Source organism: Castanea sativa, chromosome 1, assembly GCF_040712315.1.
Source record: "Castanea sativa cultivar Marrone di Chiusa Pesio chromosome 1, ASM4071231v1".
Classification (NCBI taxonomy): Eukaryota; Viridiplantae; Streptophyta; class Magnoliopsida; order Fagales; family Fagaceae; genus Castanea; species Castanea sativa.
In genome coordinates, this window is record NC_134013.1 from 48156188 (window position 1) to 48181781 (window position 25594).

General features: G+C 35.6%; 2 protein-coding genes across 2 annotated transcripts; one reads left to right on the forward strand and one right to left on the reverse strand.

The window, feature by feature from the left end:
* Positions 1-1802: 1802 nt before the first annotated feature.
* LOC142622819 (putative carboxylesterase 17) lies at positions 1803-2966 on the forward strand. The gene has a single exon (XM_075796368.1). It carries the CDS (start codon positions 1820-1822, stop codon positions 2867-2869), a length of 1050 nt encoding a protein of 349 aa, XP_075652483.1. The 5' UTR covers positions 1803-1819; the 3' UTR covers positions 2870-2966.
* An 18762-nt stretch (positions 2967-21728) lies between these two features.
* LOC142628674 (uncharacterized) lies at positions 21729-23406 on the reverse strand. The gene is made up of 3 exons (XM_075802722.1): positions 23197-23406; positions 22522-23091; positions 21729-21809 (listed from the first exon to the last, which is right to left on the reverse strand). Exons 1-3 carry the CDS (start codon positions 23404-23406, stop codon positions 21729-21731), a joined length of 861 nt encoding a protein of 286 aa, XP_075658837.1.
* Between the last annotated feature and the right edge of the window lie 2188 nt (positions 23407-25594).

The following is a 25594-nucleotide window of genomic DNA, read 5'->3' on the forward strand; positions in this document are numbered from 1 at the left end:
TACATAATAGAATATATTAATAGTCAAAGCTTAGAGAAAATCTAATTAGATTTTAATTAGATTCTCAATTTTGTATCACATGTCCCATTTGATTTTTAATTTTGTGCCAAGTGAATTATTGAGTCTAAAAATCGAAGAGTCCAAATCCAATTAGATTCTAAATTGGATTTCAATTTTCTGCCATGTGTCCATCTAAGTTTTTAATTTTTGTGACAGTGAATTATTAGATGCAAAAACCGAAAAGTCTAAAACTAATTAAATTCTAAATTATATATATATAATGAGAAACCATTACATATGTTAGAAATGTATGGTTTAAAAAAAGTATAATCTAATACCATGTATAATTTGAACATTTTTTTCAAAAAAATGTATAATTTGAATGGTATAATTGTGATTTTTTTAATTAATGGTACCCGTGCATATACACGAGGTTGCATACTAGTTACAATATAATGTAGCATCAAGCAAATCAAATACCCCTATATGATGTCATTTTATACATGTCTGTCGCTTAATTTGTTGAGAGCTATTGCTGGTGGCCTCCTGGACTGATATACCTGCCCTCATTTGTGTGCTTGAGCCAGGATCAATTTCCCTCACTTTAACTGTTAGCTTAATTTCTTTAGAGATTACATAATAGAAATTCAAAACCAGCCCCTCCCCCCACGCGTGCCTCCAGGGGAAGTAAAAAAAGGAAAAGGGAAGGAATAATTAGAAAATAAGTAGTCAAAAAGCAATTCAGGAGAAAGTAGGATATCTAGAGAATAAAGTTGACTGCCCATTTGCTTGTACTTGGAATTTGAAGAATATACATGATTTTCAATCAGTAATCCATTGAAGTCGGTCAGAAAATTTGTGTACACGTGGATAAGAACTAAGAAGCAACATTTGGAGTGTTTGGTAAGGGATTTTAAACAATATTTTTTCAGTATTTAAACAACATTACACATATTTTCATACATTTTTTCACCCACATATATTTTTAAAAAATATAAACAACGTTATCAGAACAACATTACCAGACCCCTCTCATTATATCATAACCACTAGGCTTCCGTAACAGATATTATCCTATAATTCTTTGCTTGCCATGGACACATTTAGCTGATCACATTACTGTCTTATTCTACAAAGTGGTCTAAAGCCACTGGTATACTCAGTAAGTTTGAGAAGGTGGTTCTGCAGATAAAAAGTGGACTCAATTATAGTTCCCAAATATATTCTGAGAATATCGAGGGAAAGATAGTCTTTCATCCTCCTAGTACTAAAGAAACGTGAAGAGAATATTTGGAAAGAATAAACAGTCTATATATGATTAATTTTCTTGTGCTTACTCTATTAATTAATGCATTGTTATACATTATTTCATGGGGGAACTCTAACTATAAATCTTACTCGAAAAAGATGCTTGGTTATCTCTTTTCTGTACTTATTGAGGCTTAAGATATGTATAAAATGTAGTAAGGTTGATAAAAAGTTGCTGCAAAGTTCAGATAGAGATCTTTCTCGTGTAATAGCTAGAATGTACTAAGTCTAGATGTAGCTCTTCTTGGTCGGAAATGAATAAATATGAATTATATTGAAATTATGAATTGAAAGAGAAGGAATGTAAGAAAAAAAGGATTAAGAAATTTGAACTTTTACCCCATATGAGAATCCATGTGACGACACCCACTTGTGAGAGAAAAACAAGAGGAAGGTTCTTATCATCTTGAGGCTTTCTCTTTGGCCTCACACGTTCTCATTCTCTATATAAAGACTCCTCGAGGCAATAACATTATTCAGACCACAAAGACCATTCTAATCCACTCATTTTATGAGAACCAAAAAAATGGCTACCATTTCCCTTGATCCAAGGTTTAATCTCCAAGTTAGCAAGAACCAGCAGCAACATGGAGGAGTTGTTGAAGAGATTGAAGGTCTTATAAGAGTTTACATGGATGGACACGTTGAGAGGCCTTCAATTGTCCCTATTGTCCCCTGCACCATGTCATTAGAGCGTGGTGTGACGGCAAATGATGTTGTAATCGATAAATGCACTAGCTTATGGGCACGTATATATGTCCCAAGCTGTTTTGGCAAGCTTCCATTTCTTGTTTATTTTCATGGAGGTGGATTTTGTGTAGGTTCTGCTGCTTGGAGCTGTTACAATGAGTTCCTGTCCAATCTTGCTTCCAAAGCAAATTGTGTGATCATCTCTGTAAATTATCGTTTAGCCCCTGAGAATCGTCTCCCTGCTGCATATGAAGATGGTTTCAACACACTTATGTGGGTGAAACAACAAGCTCTAAATGGTTCAACTGAGCACAGATGGTGGTTGAGGCATTGCAATCTCACTAGCATGTTTCTAGCGGGTGACAGTGCAGGGGCCAATATAGCTTACAATGTGGCCACACGGCTGGGGTCAAGTGGCACATCTGATTTCACCATCTTAAGGCCATTGTATCTCAAAGGTACCATCTTGATCCAACCTTTCTTTGGAGGAGAGGCACGAACTTGGTCAGAAAAGTATACCAATCAACCGGCTAATTCAGCACTATCCCTATTGGTTTCTGATACATATTGGCATTTATCACTACCTATTGGGTCTAACCGTGACAATCCATGGTGTAACCCTCTAGCAAACGGCATGGCCAAGTTGAGGGACTTTAGGCTTCCAAACATAATGGTATGTGTATCGGAGACGGACATATTGAAGGATAGGAACTTGGAGTTTTGCACAGCCTTGACTAACGCAGGGAAGAGGGTGGAAACAGTGATGTACAAAGGCGTAGGGCATGCATTCCAAATTCTGCATAACTCTCAGCTATCTCAACCTCGAACCCAAGAAATGATGTCCCATATCAAGGCTTTCATCAACGAATAACTACTGGGATTTTCCTTTTTTTCTTTTGATTCCTTTGGTGCATGTTTGTGTTGATGATATGATTGCTGCCAGTAAGTCTGTTGGTCTAATAGTAATGTATTCCCTAAGCAATAGTAATGTATCTTTGTTTGTATCAATAAAAGAATTAATATTTCATACTGTTCTACAAATTAAAAAAGAAAAAAAAAAGAAAAAAAGAAGTTACAATAAAATAAAGAGAGCATAATAGCTAACTATCATCTGTAAGCAAGACTGTCTTGAAGTAAATAGCTTTGTGGTTCTTGAGGTGGTAAAGAAATCCAATTAACGGATGGTGAGCCAAGTTTAGCCTTAGTAGCATAGTAGCAATCTAGTGGGCAACTCTACTAGCTAGGCGACTGGTGAAAGTAAATGTAAGAGGCGTAAGTCCCAAGCTATCTTAATATCATGACAACTAAATCAAATTTCGCATAAATAAGTTGAATTTAGCATGGAGGGGCGGCTCCACTTGGAGCCCAGAGGGTTCAGTTTGAACCCCCTGAACTACCCCACCACCCCACCCCACCCCACCCCACCCCAAAAATATATATACATATAAATTAAATTTTTTTTTTATTGTTTTGACACCCTAAAATAAATATTTGAACACCTTAGCTTAAATTTTTTTTAAGGTTGGCTGAAATAAGTTTGAATATGATCATAACAATATCTTAGAAATTTTAATCATACAAAAAAAAAGCTCAACAACAAACCAATTTGATCTAAAATCTGGAAAAACAAATTAATCTACCCAACAACAAAAGTAGAAATTTGTTAATTTTAAACTTTAGAAAAGGCTCATGTAGACCTTAACAAATTTAAAATAAACCAATCAAATGAGAGATCAATGGATGAATAATTATTTGGCCATGTACATTGAAAGAGATAGTGCTTGTAGGATTGATAATGCAAAATATGAAATATCATAGAAAACAATTGTAAAAATTTACATATTTCAATTTTTGTTTTTGTTTTTGTTTTTTTGTTGTGATATCGATATATTTAAGTTCTCTTTTATGTTAAATTTTGTATAATTTATGTTTATTATTGACCATCCTAAACAATAATCCTAGAGCTGCCACAGCATGACAGTAGTCAAAGTATCATTATCTTTATTATATGATGGCATCATTGACTTAGGTTCTTCACCAAGAAAGTGCCTTCTCCAAGTGCTAAAGCCTTTGATATCAATTCGAAGTTGCTGAAATTTTGTAGGCATTCCCTATAACCAGCTTTCCTAGGAGGTCTCTCACACAACTGCAATAGACCTCGGCTCTTTTGGCGGAGTCAAAAGATGCATCTGCATTGGCTTTCAACCAAATTTTTTGGAGGCCACCAGTGTCTTGAAAGGTTTGAACCATCTATGCTTGCAATTCCAAATTAAGGATGACTTCAATTCTGCTGGCTACATTTGCTTTCGAAAACAAATAAATTGTAGTTTTTGAGCTCTTGACAAGGCTAAGCATGGGCCTGGATTAGTATTATCAAAGGCTTAGCTAAATTGCCTAAAAGGAAGCTAAAAGAGACATTTACAGTTGCTCTTGAATATCCTTCTTTGATTCCTTGGAAGTTCTTCAACAAGCATAATGCAAATCTATTTATATCACCTCTCGCAATCACAAAAGAAATCACCTTCACGTTACAATTCTTTCATCCATGGGCATGGGAGCAATATATGTTGAGTATTTCCTCTTTCTTTTTTGCATATGGATAGGGTCTTTAATAATCATCCTTCTACATGAAATATTCATTGTGGGTAAGGCATTGTGACATACCATCCAAAGATAGAAGACATTGGAGACTCCATATGGGCCTCCTCATATTTTATGGGTGCATGAAGGAAGATGAGGCCCTCTCCCTTTGCTTGTTTTGTGACTTTTGAAAGAATGGACTGGTACCTGCTCGCTTTTCACTTGTGAAACTGATAGGGTATTATACTTGTATAAGCATCAAATAGTTGTTATAGTTTCACCTTATCCCATACTTTTCCTCCCATGGTCGATAAGCTTAGCTATTTTCATGTTGTTTATGTGAAGAGACAGGAATAGGGCTGGATAAAGTGATATCCATTTTGCACCCCAAACATTACCCTGACTACCTTTACCAATCCTCCAAAGACACTGTTTGAGGAGGTCTTTCCTGCAAGCTAACTACTCCAGCGCCATGAGGACCTTGATCCACTCAATTTTTGCAACCCAAGAAGTAGAAGGGAAGTTGGCACTTTTAATGATATATGCGACCATAAACCATTTGTGCGTTTTGAAGATGCAATGCCTGCTTTGCTAGAACTGCAGTGATCTACAAATATGAAGGTATTAAGAATAGTTTTAAAACCCAAACTAGATCTGCTGGTGTAGCCGCTTTAACTGGAAGCTACCTTTACATCACTTTATATAACCCCCCCCCCCCCCCAAAAAAAAAGAAAGAAAGAAGAAAGAGAGTTTGCACCCATATGGAATTACTAGGTTGCCATTGATACAATTTGTAAGGATCCAAGAAAGTGCCAGTCACATATGTGCTATACCTCAAAAGAACTAGTAAAGTTATAATTTTGGCCCTTCATAAAGTTAAGTCAACAATGCTAGGTTGGCAAACCTTGAACAAAAGTAACCTTAATGTTGAATCTTGACTAAGTTTTAAAGAAATTTTGAAGACCAAGTTACTATGCAAGAAGTAATGTAGGTTCTAGAATCTCAACACCAAGTTGATCAATTGAGAATCATATAAATCGATTAATCAAGAGCCTAGTTTGACCTATCGAGATTCACACTGACAAAATCCTAATTAAGCTCAATCGACAATCGTGCATCCAAGGTTTTGTAGATTACAAGCTAATGTATAAAAAGAGATCTATGGCACGTGAAATTAGACTTTTTGAGAGTCATGCATTGTACACCTAGGGTTGGAGATTAATCAAGCTCTCTTAAAGCATCAACCGAAGTTCATGTTGAATATTTGAAAAGATCAAGTGATCTAGTTGAAGTTGTTGCTTACTATACACAATCAAGCTATCACATTTGACAAAGTCCACAAATAGTAAGTCTACATGAAGTAGCAAGGATTTGGAGCTGCGTGGGGTCATTTTTATGTTCAGAATTTTCCAAATCCTTGGACCTCTACAAGCATGTCCAAAAATTTCAAAACAATTAGACCTCTGGGAAACACTCCAAATCTTTGGCCCTTTCTAAGCATGGTCCCAATCTTCAAAAGAACCCTATATCTCAAGTAAAAAATTTTGCAGCAAATTTCCAAAGACCAATCTACACAAACAACATCTAGACTTGATCCTCTCATTAGGAGGTGAGTATGTAATTTATCTTGAGATTTGGTCCACATTCATAAACACACTTCGGTTAATTTCTAGTTGCAAAATTCAGTGTCTTTCTCTTACATTGACATTCACTTTTCAAGTTCTGTCAATAAGGGGCATTCTATAGATACCATTTTACAACTTGCATTTAATGTCATTTGGAGGGTAAATGGGTGATTTCACCTGAGGATAGCATCTTAATCTTGAACGTTATATCCCCAATCACCAGTCATTAAATTGAGATCGACATCATAATGATGCATCCACACTAAAAAGCCTAACCATACATGAATATAAAAAATTAATTTAGATTGGTCCAATTTAGGGTCAATTTGAAATTGATGATGTCTAGTGGTCTTATTGGTTTAAGGCTAACACATTTGGTAAGCTTACATTCATATAATCACTCCTAACCTCTCACATTAATGCACCTTTTTTGTCAAAATTAATTTTTTGAATCAATTCGAATTAATTAATTTTATGAAAACATGATATCAAAATGACATATTAGGGGTTGACTGAGTTGAATCTTGGAAGGAAATCATAAATTTATGACAAATTTGAGCTAAAAAAAGGAAATTGGTAGGTTAGCACTAAATTGACACTTGGGTTGGCCAACCAAGTTCTGATCAACACTTGGTCCCCCCCCCCCCCCTCCTTTGAATTTTGAATTTCCGTCTACCCTTTTTCCTTCACTTTCACCAACTTTAAATTTATGATCCCATTTCTAGAATTTTCTTTTCCCCCTCTATAAAAAAAAAGTGTGAGGCATTCATTCCAAAGTGCACCAAAACCTCCTCCTCTCATCCTAGAGTTCTAGTGAAATAAGAAAGGGCTTGTTAACTCATGGTCTTCCTGAGGTTCGGGATTTGAGTGAGTACCTCTCTAGGATTTCTTCTATTCCTCCTCCTAAAGTCCTAAGAAAGTAGGGAAAATGCTTTTCATACCCTGATCTTCCTGAGATTTGGGGTATTGAGTAAGTACTCCTATACCCCCTCCCTTCGGAATCTCCAAGAAAGCCTCCTTCTCCACTGTGTTGGATTTGCATGTATATATAATCTCTTTCCTGAAACTTGTTTTTCTTATTGCTGTTATGTTAATTTGCATCAAAGCATGCTTGGTTGTTTGGTTGTTCTTTGAATATGCTTGAATGTTGTTCACATGTTCCTAACCATTCTTCACATTTTCATGCATACACTAAATTTTGATCCTAAATTTATGTCAAACATATGAAAGAAGATGTTAGTTTTCAAGTTCCCTCAAATGTTAGATCTAGGTAACACTAATAACACACAATCATTGTGTTATTTCTTTTAATTCAAAGATATGCCTAAATTTAGGATAACACTAATCACACATAATCACCGTGTTATTTCCTTTAACTAAGTAATATGTTTAAAACTAGGATGTCACTAAACACAAATCACTAGAACTTATCTATTAATCCAAATGAGATCATGAACATTATGAAATTAGGGTTTATGAACATGCACACACATTTAATTTCAAGCAAACAATATGCAATTGATAGATGACATGTTTAGTTGAATAGATGTTGTGACATGATCATTAGCCACCATAGCCTAAAAGACTGGTTTCAATGAGCAAGGTGGGTGCCTAACCCTTCCCACCTTGTTAGGCCTCCGAACTTAGGTCAAGGGTTCTATAATAGTTTCTTATCCATGAAATTTTATCTTTGTAGAATGTAACTAGAACTCAAAGTCATGTACTTTTCTCTTAAATTGTATCTAGGACTGTAGATACCACATTTTGTACCTCTTACGACTCGAGCTCCCGTTTCCCATTGATACTTAAATTCTAAGGCCCAAGGCCAGTTTAGAGCCCGATCAAATATCAAATTGACTTGAAGAGCATTATAATGGAAAATATAACCTTTTAAATGAGTAAAAATATACTTTTGAAAATAAAATGACCAAAGTAGCCCTTGGTCCCCGTACGTGGGCAACGGCCTACGTACATGGGCCAAAGCATGCGTACGCAGGCATTCTCCTGCGTACGCAGCTAGGGTTTCAAAAACATAAAAAAGACAAGTTTTTTGCAATAATAGCTGAGGTTTGGAATGAATCTCATATCGTCTGGGAGCCATTCCAAACCCCATTTTTTCCACTATAAAAAGTCTTAAATGGTACATTTTCAAAACACACAAAAATCTCACGGGAAAAACCTAAGATTCACTAGAAAATAGTGAATTAAAAGGGAGTTTTTTAACAAAACGCCCTCAAGTCAATTTTAATTTATTGGGACCTTTTGTGGCCGCAATCCTTTTAGTTTAAGATTACTAATTGCTTGTTTAATGACTTGTGATAGATTTGACTGAGGGGAGCAGTCAAAATCAAAGATTGAGAACTCTTTTTTAAGGTATCAAGCTTCCACCCTTTCTTTTTATTTCTTTCCCTTTTCTTCTTTTCTTTCTGCATTTTAATCTTATTCTTTACTTAGTTTATATTTATACATGTTTGCTTGGTTTAGTTTTATAGTTCCTTTATGTTTTGAGCATGTTTGGTTGTTAGAATTAGGATTTTCGTTTATGCTCTGTTCTCTGTTTCGTGTTTCTGGGTTAGGGTTTTGAACAAGTCCCATGCACGCATGCCATGAGCATGCGTACGCAAGTTAAACCCTGTGTACACAGGCACTTGCCTAGAAACCCTAATTCAGATTTCTTGTTCTATTTGGTTTGCTTGTTTCACATGTTTTGTCTTTGTTCAAATCCTTTTCATATGTTTATAAGTATCTAAGTCTCTATCTTTTATGCTTGTTTGTCTTTAACATGCTTAGATTAGGGTTTTATGTTCATGTCTTGTTTAAATACCATGCCATTCATTCACATGTCCATGCATTAATGCCATAAGTGTTGTGTTGCTGAAAAGTAAGTAAAGGCAAGTTATGCATTGGTATGAACATGCATTGGATGATGTATGTTGTTGAATGTTAGTTTTGTATCTTTCATTTCCAATAATATGCTTTATATGATTTGGTGATTGCCATGATATGCTTGTGGCCATGTTTGGGGTTGCTGCCTTGTTTTAGATATATGATAGGATTTTCACATGCTAGATGAATGCTAGGGTTTGTATATGTGTGTGGTTTGACTTCTTTTTGCTTTATGGGTAGATAAGTTTGTGTTTTGGGATAATAATGCCATGATTGCATGTTTAGATGCATGTTTTGGGATAATAGTGTGTGTGTGTGTGTGAGTTTAAGACTTAAGTATTGAAAGTCTTTTTAATGAGGTTAAGACGTAAGACACAACAATGGGAAGCCAACCTTAGGATTGGGCGATCTTGGGTGCCTAACACCTTTCCAAGAGCATACCTAAACTCCAAACCCATACTCTAGTAGTAAGATCAAAGGTCTTTCCTCGAAATGATGCTATATACATGGATCCTAGACCATTGCAAAAACTAGGTGGTGACTCCGAGACCCCTTACGTCCATAAGAACCAAAGCCATGTACCTTTTTAGTTACTTCAACAAAGATGCAATTTTTTTTTATTTAACAAAGATATTTCATTTCAATTATGGTATTCTTATTTTTCCTAGTTAATAAATAAGTGGTGACTCCATTGTAAAACCCACGATTTAGGGAGAAATACTATTAGTTGAATTGAAATTTTGAAAGACACATACATGACTTCACCCATTCACGTGGGTTTGACCCAATTCTATCAAATGGGCCTTGTAGGCATGGTCTCAAGGATTTGGAAAATTTTGGTGAGATTCAATGGTCTAAAAAATTTTGGACATGTTAGTAGAGATCCAAGGATTTAGAAATTTTTTGGACAATTAGAAAGTCTACAAGAGATAACAATAGATTTTAGTTAAGTTTATTGTAGAACTTCCATCCAATTCTGGCTCTCTTTGTCACTATATCATTTGTCTTATTTTTGCTTCAACTTTGTTTATTACGATATGGTGTGCATGTTTTAACCAAGCTTTGAATCACATTGCATAATTGGATAATTAATTCAACTTAGTTTAAAATTTGGTAATTTTTCACATCCAACTAAATTTGTTTCAACACATTTATATACCCAAGATTCACCTAATGTGCATGTGTGTGTGTTTCTCAAATAAAAAAAAGATTCACCTAATAAACACTCAATAAGGGACTTAGCTTACTCCAGCACAACACTCACTTCCACAATAAAATCCTATTAGTATCACATTATTTAGGGTATCACATATGGGTTTTTATTTTTATTTTTTTTTTATAAGAATGATGGGCTAGATTGGGTTTTATTAAATATTATTGTTGTTGGATATAGATCTAGTAAATAGGTCGGTTTAGGTCAAGGATATTTGGGTTCAAGTAAAAAACAGGTCATCTTAAACAAGTTATGGGTTGAATAATTTTTCACATGAAAAGAAGAAAAGATTTTTTTTTTATACTAAATGTCAAAAATAAAAAAAACTCAAAATAAAATTTAAATAATATATAGATTCTTAAGTTTACACAATGCACACCAATGATATCCTCACCATAAAAGTTTAGTAATTCGTTGTTAAGTACCCAAAAATGACTTAATTTTGCTTCATTAAAAATTTCCTACATTAAAAAATCCACAAAAAATCATCTAATCACCACTTAAAGACTGACAATTACTAGTACTAGGTGAAAAATAATCTAATCACCATTTGATACATGTACTCGGATGCTTGGTGAAAAAAATCCACAAAAAGTAAGAGATGTTGGTTCACTTGAGCATATAAGATTGACAATGATGAGGATCTTATGAGTTTCAATGTAAAAATTTGGGGTTTAGACCAACACACTGATGCTTGATGCTTTCAAAATTTATAATGTAAGTTTAATTTTCTTTGAATCTTGCTGCCCATAGTTAAACTAGAAATAAAACTTTTTGGTGGCTGCTATTTTGATTCAACATAGTCATTACCTTTGGATAGTTGATGTCATATTACTTTTACATTGTTTATCATTTGGAGTGATTTGTCAACTTATTTCGTAGGTTTTAAAAATAAATAAAAATAAAAATGAGTCGGGTCGCGAGTCATACGGGTTGACTCAGCCTGCCAAAAAAAAAAAGGCCGAGTACTAATCGGCTTATTTTACTTCGGATAAAAAAAATCTAAGTTTTGAGTTAGGTATTTTGCTTCGAGTCGGATTAACAGTTTCAATCCAATTTTGCTAGGTCTAATTGATACATGATGACATGATGGATTGGTAAATTTTATTAGATTTTTGTGATTATTGTAGATCTTGTTATGATCTTGCTAAATTTTGCTTCTGTTGATCTTGTTATAATCTAATTGTATTGTGTTTTTATTGGATTGCTATGATTATTGTATGCACTATACTTGTTGGTGTTGTGTTTTATTATTGAATTTATCTACATCATACTGTTTTGCTAAAAATCTGTCGTGATTTTTCCTATAACAAATTGGACCTTAAAACTTCGACTTATTTCAATTCTTTTAACCTGTTGTTTTAAAACCATGGTATTAACTTATTAAATACAAATTAAAAATTACACATTTACATCAGATTCAAAGATGTTCCATTCACATTGTCACTGCCATGCTCTTCAATACACAACATGATTGGAGTCATAACTATGCATGGACCAATTAAAGGATGACTGTTGTGATTGTCCACAACACATCAACCAATTCTTTTAGGGATACACACTTCACTCTATACATTGCCACAACTTGCATATTTGTTAATTTGTGATTGAATTACATCACTTACACATGAAACCATTACTAGTAATCAGTGAAAAATAATCTAATCACCATTTGACACAAAATTTGGTAAAGTGTATTGGAAAGTTTGTGTCCTCGACTTTTTGCATCACCTCTGGTTTCTAAAGGTGATGCATCATGCATATGGTCTTGATTTTACTTTTGACCACAAAAGCATTGTAGTTCAAGGTCACATGTAACACGTTGCCTTCATTTGGCTAAATGACATGCAGAAAGGATGGTCCATGTTTACTTTAACATGCGAACCCATCTGAAGTTGAGGGGTTTTAGATATTGGGCCACTATTGCCAAAAATCAATTAGTAAAATTACATTAGAAACATTCTTCCTGTCGAATGATTTTTTTTTTTTTTGGGGTGGGGTGAGGAGGGGGGAGGCAATTTAAAATTATGCGAACAAAGTTGATTTGAAATTATCTCCTCCAACATATTACGTGTCGATTTATAAAGCAAAGTTTAGCTCTAAATTAATTTGGAGTTATCTCCTCTAACCCATACATGCTTACATGATGATTTATAAGACCATCCATGTGTATTTTTTAAACAAGTCACATAACTTATTAAAAAAAGTCATGACTAAAACTACATATGAATGGTCTCTTCAATTGTTATTTAGTGGGTTGAAGGAAGATAATCCCAAACTAGTTTGGAGCTACAAAATTTTCAAATTATCCACTGTGTTATAATTCATTTACTTTTAATGCAAAAATGCAAATCACACCCTCTCAGACTCAGTATGACCAAAATTTATTTCAATCTTTTAATTTTACTTTTAATCAATTGAGTCATCTAAGTTTCAAGTTTATTCAATCAATGGTCTCTCCATCAAATTTAGTTAAATGTTGTGTTTGAGTGTCCAAATTTTTATTCTTTCTACAAAAAATTTAAATTAAAAAAATTCAATTAATTATTGAAAATATTTTCTAGATTTTTTAATAAAATTTTCAAAGTAAGTTGACGAGAAGGTTTTAATTGAAAAAATTTGAAGTTTAAAGGACTTAATTAAACGAAAGCAAAATTAGAGGACTTAAATGAGTTTTGCTCAAACTTAGATGGTACACTTTGCATTTTTGCTTACTTTTAAGTTTTAAAATATATGATTCAAGCTTGATGAGTTAATTTTCTTTAAGACTTTCTCTCCTCTTCTCATGTGTGTGTGTGTTAAAAATACTTAGTATTCTAAAAAAAAAAAGAGGAAGCTTGATGAGTAATGTGCCAACTTATTTATCTATGTCAGTGTTCTTGCTGCATATACTCATGAGTCATGAGATAAATTTTTGGGGTAAATTAAAACTTTTTCGCTATGTATCAGATTTGTCTATAATATTTTAACTGTGATAATTTAGTCTCTAACTTTTTTATATTATGTCAAATTAGTCCATATCGTTAATTAATATGTGTAAAATGCTGACGTAATGGCCAAAATAAAAAAATTTCACCTCATATGTCAAACGTACCATGGATTAAGCAAAAGAAGAAAAGAAAAGAAAAAAAAAACTGCTGGGACCAAAGTCCTTAAATTAATCATGATTTGTAATATTAGACAAATTAAAAATTAATTCATTTCACTGGTTTCCCTATCAAAAAATAAAAATTAATTCCTTCTTTTTTCACTTGTTAAAAAGATAAAATTTTTGATTTTCTTAGGAAAAAAAAAGTTGCCGCTTCCCATTTCTTTCCCCCAAATTTATTTCCTTAGACAACCCAGACTTCTCAATTCACAAAAAGAAATAAGGAAAAATGCTCATACACCCCCTAAACTTTCAATCATTGGCCAAAGCACCCCCTAAACTATTGTATTGGTCAAATTACTCCATATATTATACATATATGTCAAATTAGTACTTCAGTTAGTCTAACATTAATACACTAACAGAATGGGCATGTGAGACTTATGTGACTTTTTTTACGTGACTTTTAAAAACAAAATCAATCACCCAAACCAAGTGGAAAGAAGAGAGAAGAGAGATAGGTCCGGCAAAGAGGAGAGAGAGAGAGAGAGAGAGCCACCACGAAGCTTCTCTCTACCGTCTCACTGGCCTTGTCTAATTAGTACTTCAGTTAGTCTAACATTAATACACTAACAGAATGGGCATGTGAGACTTATGTGACTTTTTTTACGTGACTTTTAAAAACAAAATCAATCACCCAAACCAAGTGGAAAGAAGAGAGAAGAGAGATAGGTCCGGCAAAGAGGAGAGAGAGAGAGAGAGAGAGCCACCACGAAGCTTCTCTCTACCGTCTCACTGGCCTTGTCTTGACAACGCCTTGGTGGTTTCGCCGCACCATTCAATCCTGGTATTTTTTTTTTTTCCTTTTTTTTGTTTAGAAGAAAAAAAAGGTTAGAAGAGTGATTTTTGCACTAGCTGCATACAATTCTATTAATGAGTTGACACAATTTAGATCTGCATTTACTCAGCATTAAATCATAGCTATGAAATATACACTCTCTATTTCAAATATTTTTTTTTTTTTGACTTGGTGTGCCACCAAAGGACCCTTGTTGCTCTGATAAGCTAACAAGATCGATGCCTCCCACTTCGAAACAATTGGGAATGGGTGACTGTTCACAGAGGAATATCTTCTTCTATGCGCCCCACTCCAATATACACACTACAACATTGCACTTGGGGTGCGGCAGAAGCCCACGATGAGCGGTTACACCCCCTGATCTTTGGGCCTACGAGGTAATTACGAACTCCAAAGCCCAATCCCTCCCAAACAGCGTAATGCCCCCATGGTTACAAGCCCACGTCATAGTGACAAAATAACTATCAAATTATTTCCTAACAAAAAAACTATCAAATTATTATTTGAAAAAAAGAAAAAGAAAAAAAAAAAGCCAGAAGAGTGCTCCATGCACTATTCTAGATTTTTTTTTTTCCAAATAACCTTACTATGCTATCAATTTCGTTAGTTGCCCGGTTTTGAAAGTATGTTGGAAACTAACATCTCGAGTTTCTAAAACTCGAGATCTATCTAAAACTCGAGTTTTTAATACTCAATTTTGTATGTTTTTCATAAAATGACGTGGACCAAGTTTTCCATGTGGATATCGAGTTCATAAAACTCGATTTCTAATCCACGTTTTTACTAAAACCAAGTTTCAGAAACACGTTTTTGACCACTTAAACCCTAAAATCTAGCCTCACTCGTCACTCTTGCTTTCATACACTCACTCTCAGACACTCTCACTCTCAAGCTTTCAGACCCAAACTCCTCAGACACCCAAATCAGTTACTTTAACGGAGATGCTCCTCTCATTGTCTTCAAGTCCACTAATTCTTCTTCTTCTTCTTCTTCTTCTTTTTCTTTTTCTTCGCCAGTTCTGCCTCCGATTCCAGTCCTCAAGAGCGCACCCAAGTGCCCCAAACCTAAACCCACTGAGCCATTCCCAGAACCAGAAGGTTACTATTCTTTCTTTCCCCACTGCTCCCATTGACCCACTGTGTTGAAGGTACTCTCTCTCTACTCAAGTTGTCGTTTTTGCTTCTTAGATTCCTCTCTCTCTCTTTCTCCAATTTTAGATTTTGAAATTTCATGATTTTGAGTTTTGGTGATTCATGTTTGGTTTCCGAGAAAAAAAAATTGAGGTTTTAGGTAGGAAATGATCATTCGTCATTTCAGTGAAGAATGTATATTATTCTGTTTGGTTGTTTGGAAATAAATGATTTTTTTTAACAAATTGAGCATTCGAATTATCTGGATTACATTGATATTTAATCTAGTTTGATTTTTTTTTAATTATTGCTTTTATTTTATAATTTTCTAATTCTGCATTTATTGAATGTAAATTTGAATTTTTGTAGTTGAATTGACATTTAATCTAGTTTGAAATTTGGGCTTTTTTTAGCTCATACATTGCATTGTTTCAAAAATTCAGAAGTAGGATTTTGGAATCATATTTTAGCCTAAATGTCAATGTTCGCGATTTAGAACTTTGCATGTATGCTGTGCTTCGTGCTTATTCAAATGGCTATCCCCATTTAATTACTAGACTCATTCATATCCTAGGAATAGAATATTTCCAAAACCTCCTTCAACAAAACCGGCCAAAGTTTGGCCTTTCATTAATGCATGGATATTAGAGTCTTTGGAAAGAAAACTTCACATTAATTTGATTATTGGATCCCATCCCATCGACGACGTCCAAAAATCTATCATCCCAATAAATTTTATTATATTCATGCCATATATTAGGGAAAAATTAATGTTCAGACTGAGTAGTCATAGTAGGTTTAGTTAACTGGTGGGCAGTAGGAACAAGGAACCAATACTAAAGCCCCCCAACTCTTGTTTTTTAACAAGTTTTTTTCTCTTCATGTTCAACCACCTAACAATTGGTAATTGGATATTAATCTCCAACAATCTCTTCTCTTCGTAAGTTCAGTTCAACCACTAATTTACATATTCTCTAATATTCTCTTCTGAACATAACTTTTCTAACTATTCTATTCCATAATTTAACAACCAAATTAACATTTGTATATTGTTTTTACTGTAATTTTGATTTAACCAAATTTCATAATCTTAATGTGAAGTTTTTACTACTCTATATATTTTAATAACCAATAACAAGGAATATCTCATAAATAGTAACAATATTTGTTATTCTTATCCATTCTTTGATGATAATGATATTTCATAATTCCATATGGGCTTCAGTCACTGATTTTGCATTTAGAGGTGGTTTAGCTGTAATATTTCAAATTTTTTATGCAGTGAACTATTTTTTATATCTTCATGTGAAATCATTGTGTGTTGTGGTAATGTCTGATTTGTGATGACTCTCACACCAACTAATGTATGTCTGCCACTATATATGATCTCACAGTAGCACTCTTTGCAATATGGAGCCTCGGATCGTGAGGATCCAGAGATCATGCGCCCTAGTCCAGAAATGACTTCATTGCTGACACAACAAACAAATCATTGATCAGAAATTATTTGGAATGGCGAGGTGAAATATCTAGTTCTAACAACCACTTTATTTTTTACAAAGCGAGTTTCACTTTTAGCAAGTTCTTTCAAAGTTATATATCTAATTCTAACAACCGCTATAATTTTTATCGATTTTGCAGGACCCGGGCCTACTTCAGTGCCGTGGTCGCTCTAAGGAGATGGAACACATATCGATGCAAGATAATCGGGTGATAGACATTATCAAGTTGGTTGGGCTAGAAGGATTATTTAGGGCCCCTTCTAGAGAGATAGATCATTGCCTAATAACGACCCTAGTTGAGCGATGGCGGCCGGAGACTCATACGTTCCATCTTCCACATGGTGAGATGTCAATCACCTTACAAGATGTGAAGGTCATTTTTGGACTTCCTATAGATGGTGAGGTCTTGGTTGGGCCGACTGCTGTGGAGAATTGGAGGCAATTCTGAGTGGAGTTGCTTGGTTTTGGAGTTCCGGAGAATGACAACAAAACTTTGGTAGGGCAAAGAATTCTCATTTGCCGCCTTGTTGAGTGCATTGCAGAGCCACTGCCTCATGATGCAACGGAGATTCAGATACATGAGTATGCTTGGTGCTATATGTTAGCGCTACTAAGGGGTAAGCTTTTCATGGACAAGTCAGGAGATAGGGTGCATTTGATGCACTTGGAGTTCTTGCGGAACCTTCGTGATCCGCCACAGTATGGTTGGGGTAGTGGTTACCTTGCATGGTTGTACAGAGAGTTGTGCTGGGCAAGTCATAAAGAGACAACGCAGATTGGTGGGGCGTTGCAATTGGTCCAATATCGGGCATGGGCGAGGTTGCCATTCTTGTGCCCGAGGATAGAGCCCCCACCTGGATGTGATTATGCCCCATGGCCAAAAGCTCCACTTGCATTTAAGTATTTTCCTGATATTCAGTATGTTATGCAATGTACTCTTCTTAGTAACTAAGTGGTATTATCTTATCTTCTATTATTTGCTCGTAACTGTAGATGGGTGCAAGTGCCAAACTCGAAGAGTTGGCCATCTGGCATGGCGTTAATCCACTATCGCGAGCAATTAGTTAGAATGCAGCCGGACCAAGTAATAATATACAAAAATTCTGTTTGGTTATGCTGAATAAAGATTATTATCACATGTTCAGTAGTTGAGAGCCTAGGGTGTCTACTTAAGTTTTAGGCCATGATCAAGCTTTGCAGTTATTGGAAAGTACCTGTTGTCTCATTAGTGCCTGTCATCCTTTGGCAATGCTAGAAGGGACCCTCCCCCTTCATGTCAATTTTAGGTAATAAAGTTCCTATGTAATTGCCTTTGCAAAAGAACCTCTATGTATAGGATTTTGTGCCAATGGCTGAGCCACTAAAACTAGACCACATTTACATTATTAGTACCCACAAAAGCTCAATGAGAAACAGGGTTTTAGGATAAACATGTTGGGGGTTCTTTTGAAGTAAATACTAAACAGTTTCATCATATGTATTTAATTGACTTCACTGATGTTTCATTTCTTTGTTTTTTCTTGTCTAAAGATTGGATCCGTATGTATAATTTTCCTTAAGAATATGTTAAAATTATTGCTTTAACATATCTTCTGTTTTAATTTTTCTTCTTCCCTTTATCTATGTATTCTCCCTTGTTGCACATTTTAAGATGCTATGATAATTGTTTTTTGTTTCTGTTGTAGATTATGTGGCAACCATATGAGGCAAATTTAAGCCACCTTCCTGCCTTCTGCGTTGCAGGGAAGGATATGTGGACAGCAAGGGTGCCACTTGTGTGTTTTTGCATAGTAGAGACACACCACCCAGACCTTGTCCTTCGACAGTTTGGGTTGGCGTAGGAGCAGCCCGACCATGTTGTGTACGATGATAGACTGCATGGAATAGACTTGCGTGGGAAGGTGGAAAAAAATTGGAGGGAGGAGCATGCACTGTATATCCTCTCATGGGGTATGAGACAACAACAACTTTGCCATGCACCTCCTCAGATGGGTGAGATGCCCCGCAATCATGCCTATTACCGCTGGTACCATCTGGTCACTCGAAAGTATGTCGACCAAGACAGCGCTAAATTACATATAATGGTAATGTGTTCTAATTAGATGTTATTGCCTGCTTTGTTTTTTCTTCTGTACATGTATGAACGTAAAATCAATTGATTTCTTTCTTCAGCAAATTTGGTTTGATCTAACTGACATCCAATTAAAAGACTTTCTATTACATATAGCATTCTAATAAAACTTTTAGTTCTTAGTTGAGTATTTGAGTAGATATTAATCTCAAAGTTCTAATTGTCAGTTGAGTATTTGAATATGGAATTTTTTTGTAGAATATACCCTGGTTTTTCTTTTATTTTTTTTCATTTTCTTAAATCAGTAAAGCTATTTTCATAGATTTATTACAATTACAAAATTACTGCAAACAAAGATTGTTAACCGTGACAAGTTCAGGATTTCATTTGATGATGTGACTCTAGAAGTCCAGAATTCAACTTGAAACTAATATAAGTATCAATTGATACACTTTTAAAAGTTCATAATTCGATTTAAAAGTAATGATAATATAATATTTAATTTATAACAGTATTAAACTTCTTGATTTAATTCAAAGATTTTGAACCTATAAGATTTAATTTCAAATCATCCTTATTATAAGTATAGGCTTTAAAATGTAATTTACCCAACAAATTTTACCATGCCTATGCAAGTGGATTGAAAAGTATGTTGCATGTTACTTTTGAAGATACGAGTTCTTTTTTTTGTGCATGTATTTTTTAGTGGACTTTTGTCCTTGTTTTGCAACTCTCAGTAACTAAAGTTCATTCTTTATAGAAGTTGTTTTTATTTCCTTGGTGTTTAGTTCTCTGTCTTCTTCCTAAAGGTGTCTCTTTGGCTAGTATGTTTAGGGGCTAGCATGGTAAAGACAGACAATGTTAGCAATTAATAAATACTATATTATCCATGATGTAATTGATACATAAATGTCTCAAATTTGATTGTACTGGTCGTTTCTCTGTTTTAGATTGAAAGCCATAATGCGTTGTTGGAGATGCTTCTTGAAGGCAGCCCAGGACACAACCACATCTGGCACGTCCTAAATGCTATGGTGGTCCTGCAGCAAATGGGTAGGCAAACAATGGGCATGAGACTGAATCAGCAACTGTTGCAACCCTAAGCACAAGTGCAGCACCCCTAAGTACACCGAGCTATGGTCGGCTTGCTATTACAAGCCTAAGCACAAGTGCAACTAGGGGCCGTGGTTGGCGTGCTACAGCAAGCCCAAGCACAAGTGCAGCTAGGGGCCGTGGTCGGCATGCAACAACCCCTCGGGTTGTAAATAGTCTTGAGGTACCTGCACCCATCCCGCACGCATCTCCTTAGCTTGAGGTCCCTCCACCCATCCCAGATGCATCTCTTCAGTCTGAGGTCCTTCCACCCATGATAGATGCATCTCCTCAGCCTGAGGTCCCTTCACCCACCCCACCTTCGCAGCCTAGTTTTGATCTTGGTATTGATTTTCATATGACCCCTCCTATGCACCCTGAGACACCCTCATACCCACCCACCAGCTCTAGTGCACCCACTTTGCCCATGACAATGATCCCCACTCCTGGCTATACAAAGCATCATTACCCACCTACGTCATCCTCATCCAACCATCTAGGACCTTCGGTTGGGATTGACACTGATGTACCGGACGAGCATCCCTTTTATCAGCCTTTACCCCTACGAAGTAGACCGCAATGTGCTAGAAAAGCATCCACTTGTGAGATTGGTGGACACAAAATAGGACACAAAGGCAGCTCTATGGTATGATAACATTGCTTACAATGTAATGATATATTTTGCAATTCACTTTATTCTTATCATTACACCGAATATTAATTGTATGCATCTAATGTCTTTGCAGCACGATAATGAGCCTAAGGATGATGCCCTGCAGCCTCCTCCCCCCGTGCCCAAACATTACACAAGGGTTAAAAAACGCAAAATTGGTGAATCTTGAAAAAGATGCAACACCTGAAATGTACTGAGTGGGCCCTTACCAGCTGAAATTAGACAACTATCAAAGATGCTATACCTGTAGCTGCTAAACTTCTTATTTGTATCAATTTACAACTGTTCTTATTATTTTAGGTTTATTAATATTTTTTATTTATGCTAAATGATTGAACAATAGCCTAGGCATAAACAATATGACAGGTCCAGTGCCTCCAGAGCTTGGCAATTTAAACAAGTTGATTTCCCTGTATGTACATATATGCAGTTTTCATAGGCCTTTTTAGTTTTTCTTTTTTCCCTTTATTTATGATTTCGTTTTGTTAGCCCTTTTCCGAATCCATTTATTAGAACTTACATTAATTGTAAAAGTTTCTCATATGTTACAGAAGTTTTAGCTCAAACAATTTCAATGGAACATTACCCATGCAGCTTGGAATGTTGACTTCCTTACAGCAACTGTAAGTTTTATACATACTTGTCAAACATGAAGTAACTTCTTTTTTGTCAAACAGCTTTTTGTGGTGATATCTCACAAACAATGCTGAGTGAAACTCGAGTCTTTGAAACTCGAGTTTTATTGAGAAATTTTTCCCCCAGAAAGCAAGCATGCTCTGTTTCTGGCAGAGAGCATGCTCTATTTTTAGAGTGTTCACACTGGTGGAACTCAAGTCTATGAAACTCGAGTTTTACTGGGAAATTTGTTTTTCCCTAAACATGTAGGCAAACCAGAAACTGAAATGTGTGCACACACCTTCTAAGAAACAGAGATAGAGAAGCTGAGAATGTAATCCACAAACACTCATTGAGAGGCAGAGAAGTTGAGAATGTAAATGCACTTAAATTACATCAAAAGGCGTTCTCAATAGGCACCAAACTATAGAAATTGTTACGCTTTTTGCATAAACATAGTTTTACAATGTAAATGCCCTTAAATCACAATAAAAGGCATTCTCAATATATCAACATTCTAAACATGTCCAACCACACTTAATTTGCAATTCTAACCATATTACTCAAATCACAATCTTTATAGAGGTACATGGAATAGACGATTACAAGTACATTCAACAAAAACCAAAAAGTTAATTGTGCCGATACAACGTAATCACTTTTCCTAAGATCGACGGTCCACACAACAAAAACGTTGTCCATGAAAGCATGACTGAAAAACGTAGACTAATCACGTTAGGAGACAAGACAGTAAACATTAGGTAAACATAGAACGAACAACCCGATCTAGAACTTTTTGCCATCTGTCACCTACCTAGTTTGGAACATGACTGCTTGTGGAAGCACCACAGGACTGCGAACATTTTCTGCGGTAATGCCCGGAAGCACGACACAATCCACATGTCTGCTTGGGTTGACTCTCTATCAAATCTACGTCCTCCCTCCGCCATCCCGGTTCTTGATCCTTATTCCTCACTCCATCCATCTCATTCCTTATTCTTGACTTCACTGGTCGACCTTTGGCCTTCAACAATGCTGGATTAGGCAACCACTTTGGCCCCATGGGATCCCTTCACAATGACTGTGACTTAGGAACCACAAATGCATATGAGTAAGTGTGAAAGACATAATCCAAACTATAACATGGGTGAATATATGTGGTCAAATCAATCTGAAGCGCATCACATACTTTAATTGCATGTGAACACAGGATGGAAATGTTTTGCCATTTCCCACAATTGCATGTTCTTTCCAGTAAACGAACTTCATAATTGTGGTTTCCCCCTCTAGTGCTATACATGTTGAATGAAGTAACTACTTGATATACTCTATGTTCATTGCTAAATGCCTTGAGATACTGCTTCTCAGATTTACGCCTATTTTCTGACCACGTGGAAAAGACATATGTACTCCATTTCTTACCCTCCAACAAATCATAAGTATACTCCCTGTGCGGGTTGTGGAAATATTCAACAAGTTTAGACCAAGTGAACTCAACCATTGCGGCAATAGGAAGGCCTCGTGCACCTTTCAATACACCATTGAAGCACTCTGATATATTGGTTGTCATTGCCCCAAAACGTCTCCCACCATCATGTGATTGGGTCCACATATCCACAGACTCGTTCATTAGGTATGTGTATGGAAGATAATCTTGATTTTTTTCCTTGTCATCCTTCCCCGTCACCTTCTTCTTATTCCTAATGGCCTCAATTTTCACCTGCTTAATGGACTCCTTTATGGTATCAAATTTAACTACCTGAGTAGCATATCCCACTTTCAACGCCACTGACTTTAGAGTCGAGTTCTGAAAATGTATGTTGAAGTTGCTAGCAACATGTCGAAGACAATATCTATGATATACCTGTGTTCTTTCATCATCCCTTCTAGGCCAGTTTGCAATGGCGTTTTTGATACCCAGATGTCGGTTAGAAATTATGCAAATTCCTTCGTCAGGTATCACGTGGCCAATCGTATCTCTGAGGCATTGTAAAAACCACCTCCAACTGAACCTTGACTCACAATCCACAACAGCAATTGCAAGAGGGAATACCTTGTTAGTGTCGGTTGCCATTGACTAACAACTTTCCCTGATACTTACCATACAGATGGGTCCCATCAATACTGATAATCGACTTGCAATATTTGAATCCATCAATGCATGGACCGAAAGACCAAAACACATAATGCAACAATACAGTGTCATCTTCACCGGTGGCTGTGGTACGAAAGAACACCTAGTCGGATCCTGATCAATATATGCCATTAGCAACTTTTGCAACCTTTAGTAAGACTCTTCCCAATTCCCAAACAACTTCGCAATTGTCTTTTGTTTCGCATCCTATACCTTGTAGTAAGAAGGCTTATGACCCTCATATTTTGACTCTATCATAGATCTGAGATACTTAATTGGGGTAGTGTGATCCTCACATAACTTCTTAAGGATGTCTGATGCAATAAAATTACAAGTCATCATTCTACCATTATTTCGCACCCCAATCGGTATACACGTGTGAGGACCCACATACACGGTGACCATCCATAGTCCGTGAAGATTGGGCTTCATGACTGTGCAGACATACCACTTGCATGACTCATCCACGCATTTCGCAAAAAGTTTTTTCTTCGTCGACTTACTGATCATAAAATGTTTATTTTCCTTGAGGGCACAAATTGTTAATGCACGCTGCACCTTCACTTTATTGGCAAAAGTCAACCCTTTACACAAATTCATCCCCTCACTCCAAGTAAACACAAATGGTATCTTAATATGTGAAGGATCAACCATATTTTCCCAAGTATTTGCAGAAAATGACAAGGCAGGAGGTGTGTAGGCAGGGATTGTGTTCGTAATGTTTTGGACACTAATAACATTGTCTACATCAGGTTGACTACCGTCCAATGTCTCATCGTCATCAATGTCCCTTTCAAGGTCCTCAAAGTCCTCTCTTTCAATCATCTCTTCAAACTCATCTTTACCGTTAATGGCAATAGTCATCATTATCATTGTCGTCATTATCATCATCATCATACATGTCATCATCATCATACATGTCATCATCATCATCTTCAGCATGAACATCATTATCCTCTACATGTGTAGAATACTCATATTGCTCATCCGGAATTGTAACCTATAAACTTGTGGTTGTTTGTTGGATTTCCTCAATACCAACTTCTGCACGCGGCTCCAACTGTATGTACAACTCAATACCATTTACTTCCGGTATTCTCTCCAACTTGTCAAACATGATCTTTACATGTTTGTCTGTTTCTATCGCCATAACTTGTAATTAATTCGGTGCCTCAAGACTTCATGTGGCATACGATAAGTAATTTGTATGTTGTGTACAACAGGATTCGCACACAATTCTTCCATAACTATCATCTTCAATTCATCAAGGGTCTTCAACATATGATCAATTTGAGTATAATACAACTTTATACTCGGCACTTCAAATGACAATCCCTTGTTCGCATTAGCATTCTTAAGCGGACCACCGTGGTATAGAATTATATCAAGTTCAGGCATTGTGAACCTGTTAGAGTCAAGTTACTATGTTAGTTAAAAAACATTTATCTAGTCAAACTACACAAAGTACAACTTTCAATTCATTCAAAAGGTACGAATTTCATTACACATTTCATACCAAAATCATTTTTCCGTCATGCTAAGACTACCCATTTCATACCCAATACAAAAAAAAAAGCCAAAATCCTTGTAAAAGTATACAACATTTTATCTAATTACATACCCATAACATTTACATACCCATTTCATACTTAATACAAAAAAGCTATTTTATTACACATTCAAAGGGCACGAATTACATACCCATTTTATTACAATTCACGAAGGGAGTAAGTCACTCATTTCATTACATATCCATTTCATACCCATTCATTACAATTCATTCACTACCCATTTTGTACCCAAAACAATGATGAATAAAGTTAAAATACTTGTAAGATCATGATAAAAGTAAGAGCCTAGAAATGATGAATAAAAATTTTGATAACAAAAGCCATGCAAATAAATACTCAAAAAATTAACACTAACAAAATAAAGTTCTATAATTCACAATATTGGTATCTTAACTAAGTTATGTCAACTATCTACAAAATAAATAGTCAAACTCTTTAACCCACACCCAACAACAATTAATACCCAACTACAATGACAATCAAATCAAAAAATCCTTACTTGAGATATGAATTTGATGAGAGGGAAGAGCAGTGAGAGAGGCAATGTGGTATGAGAG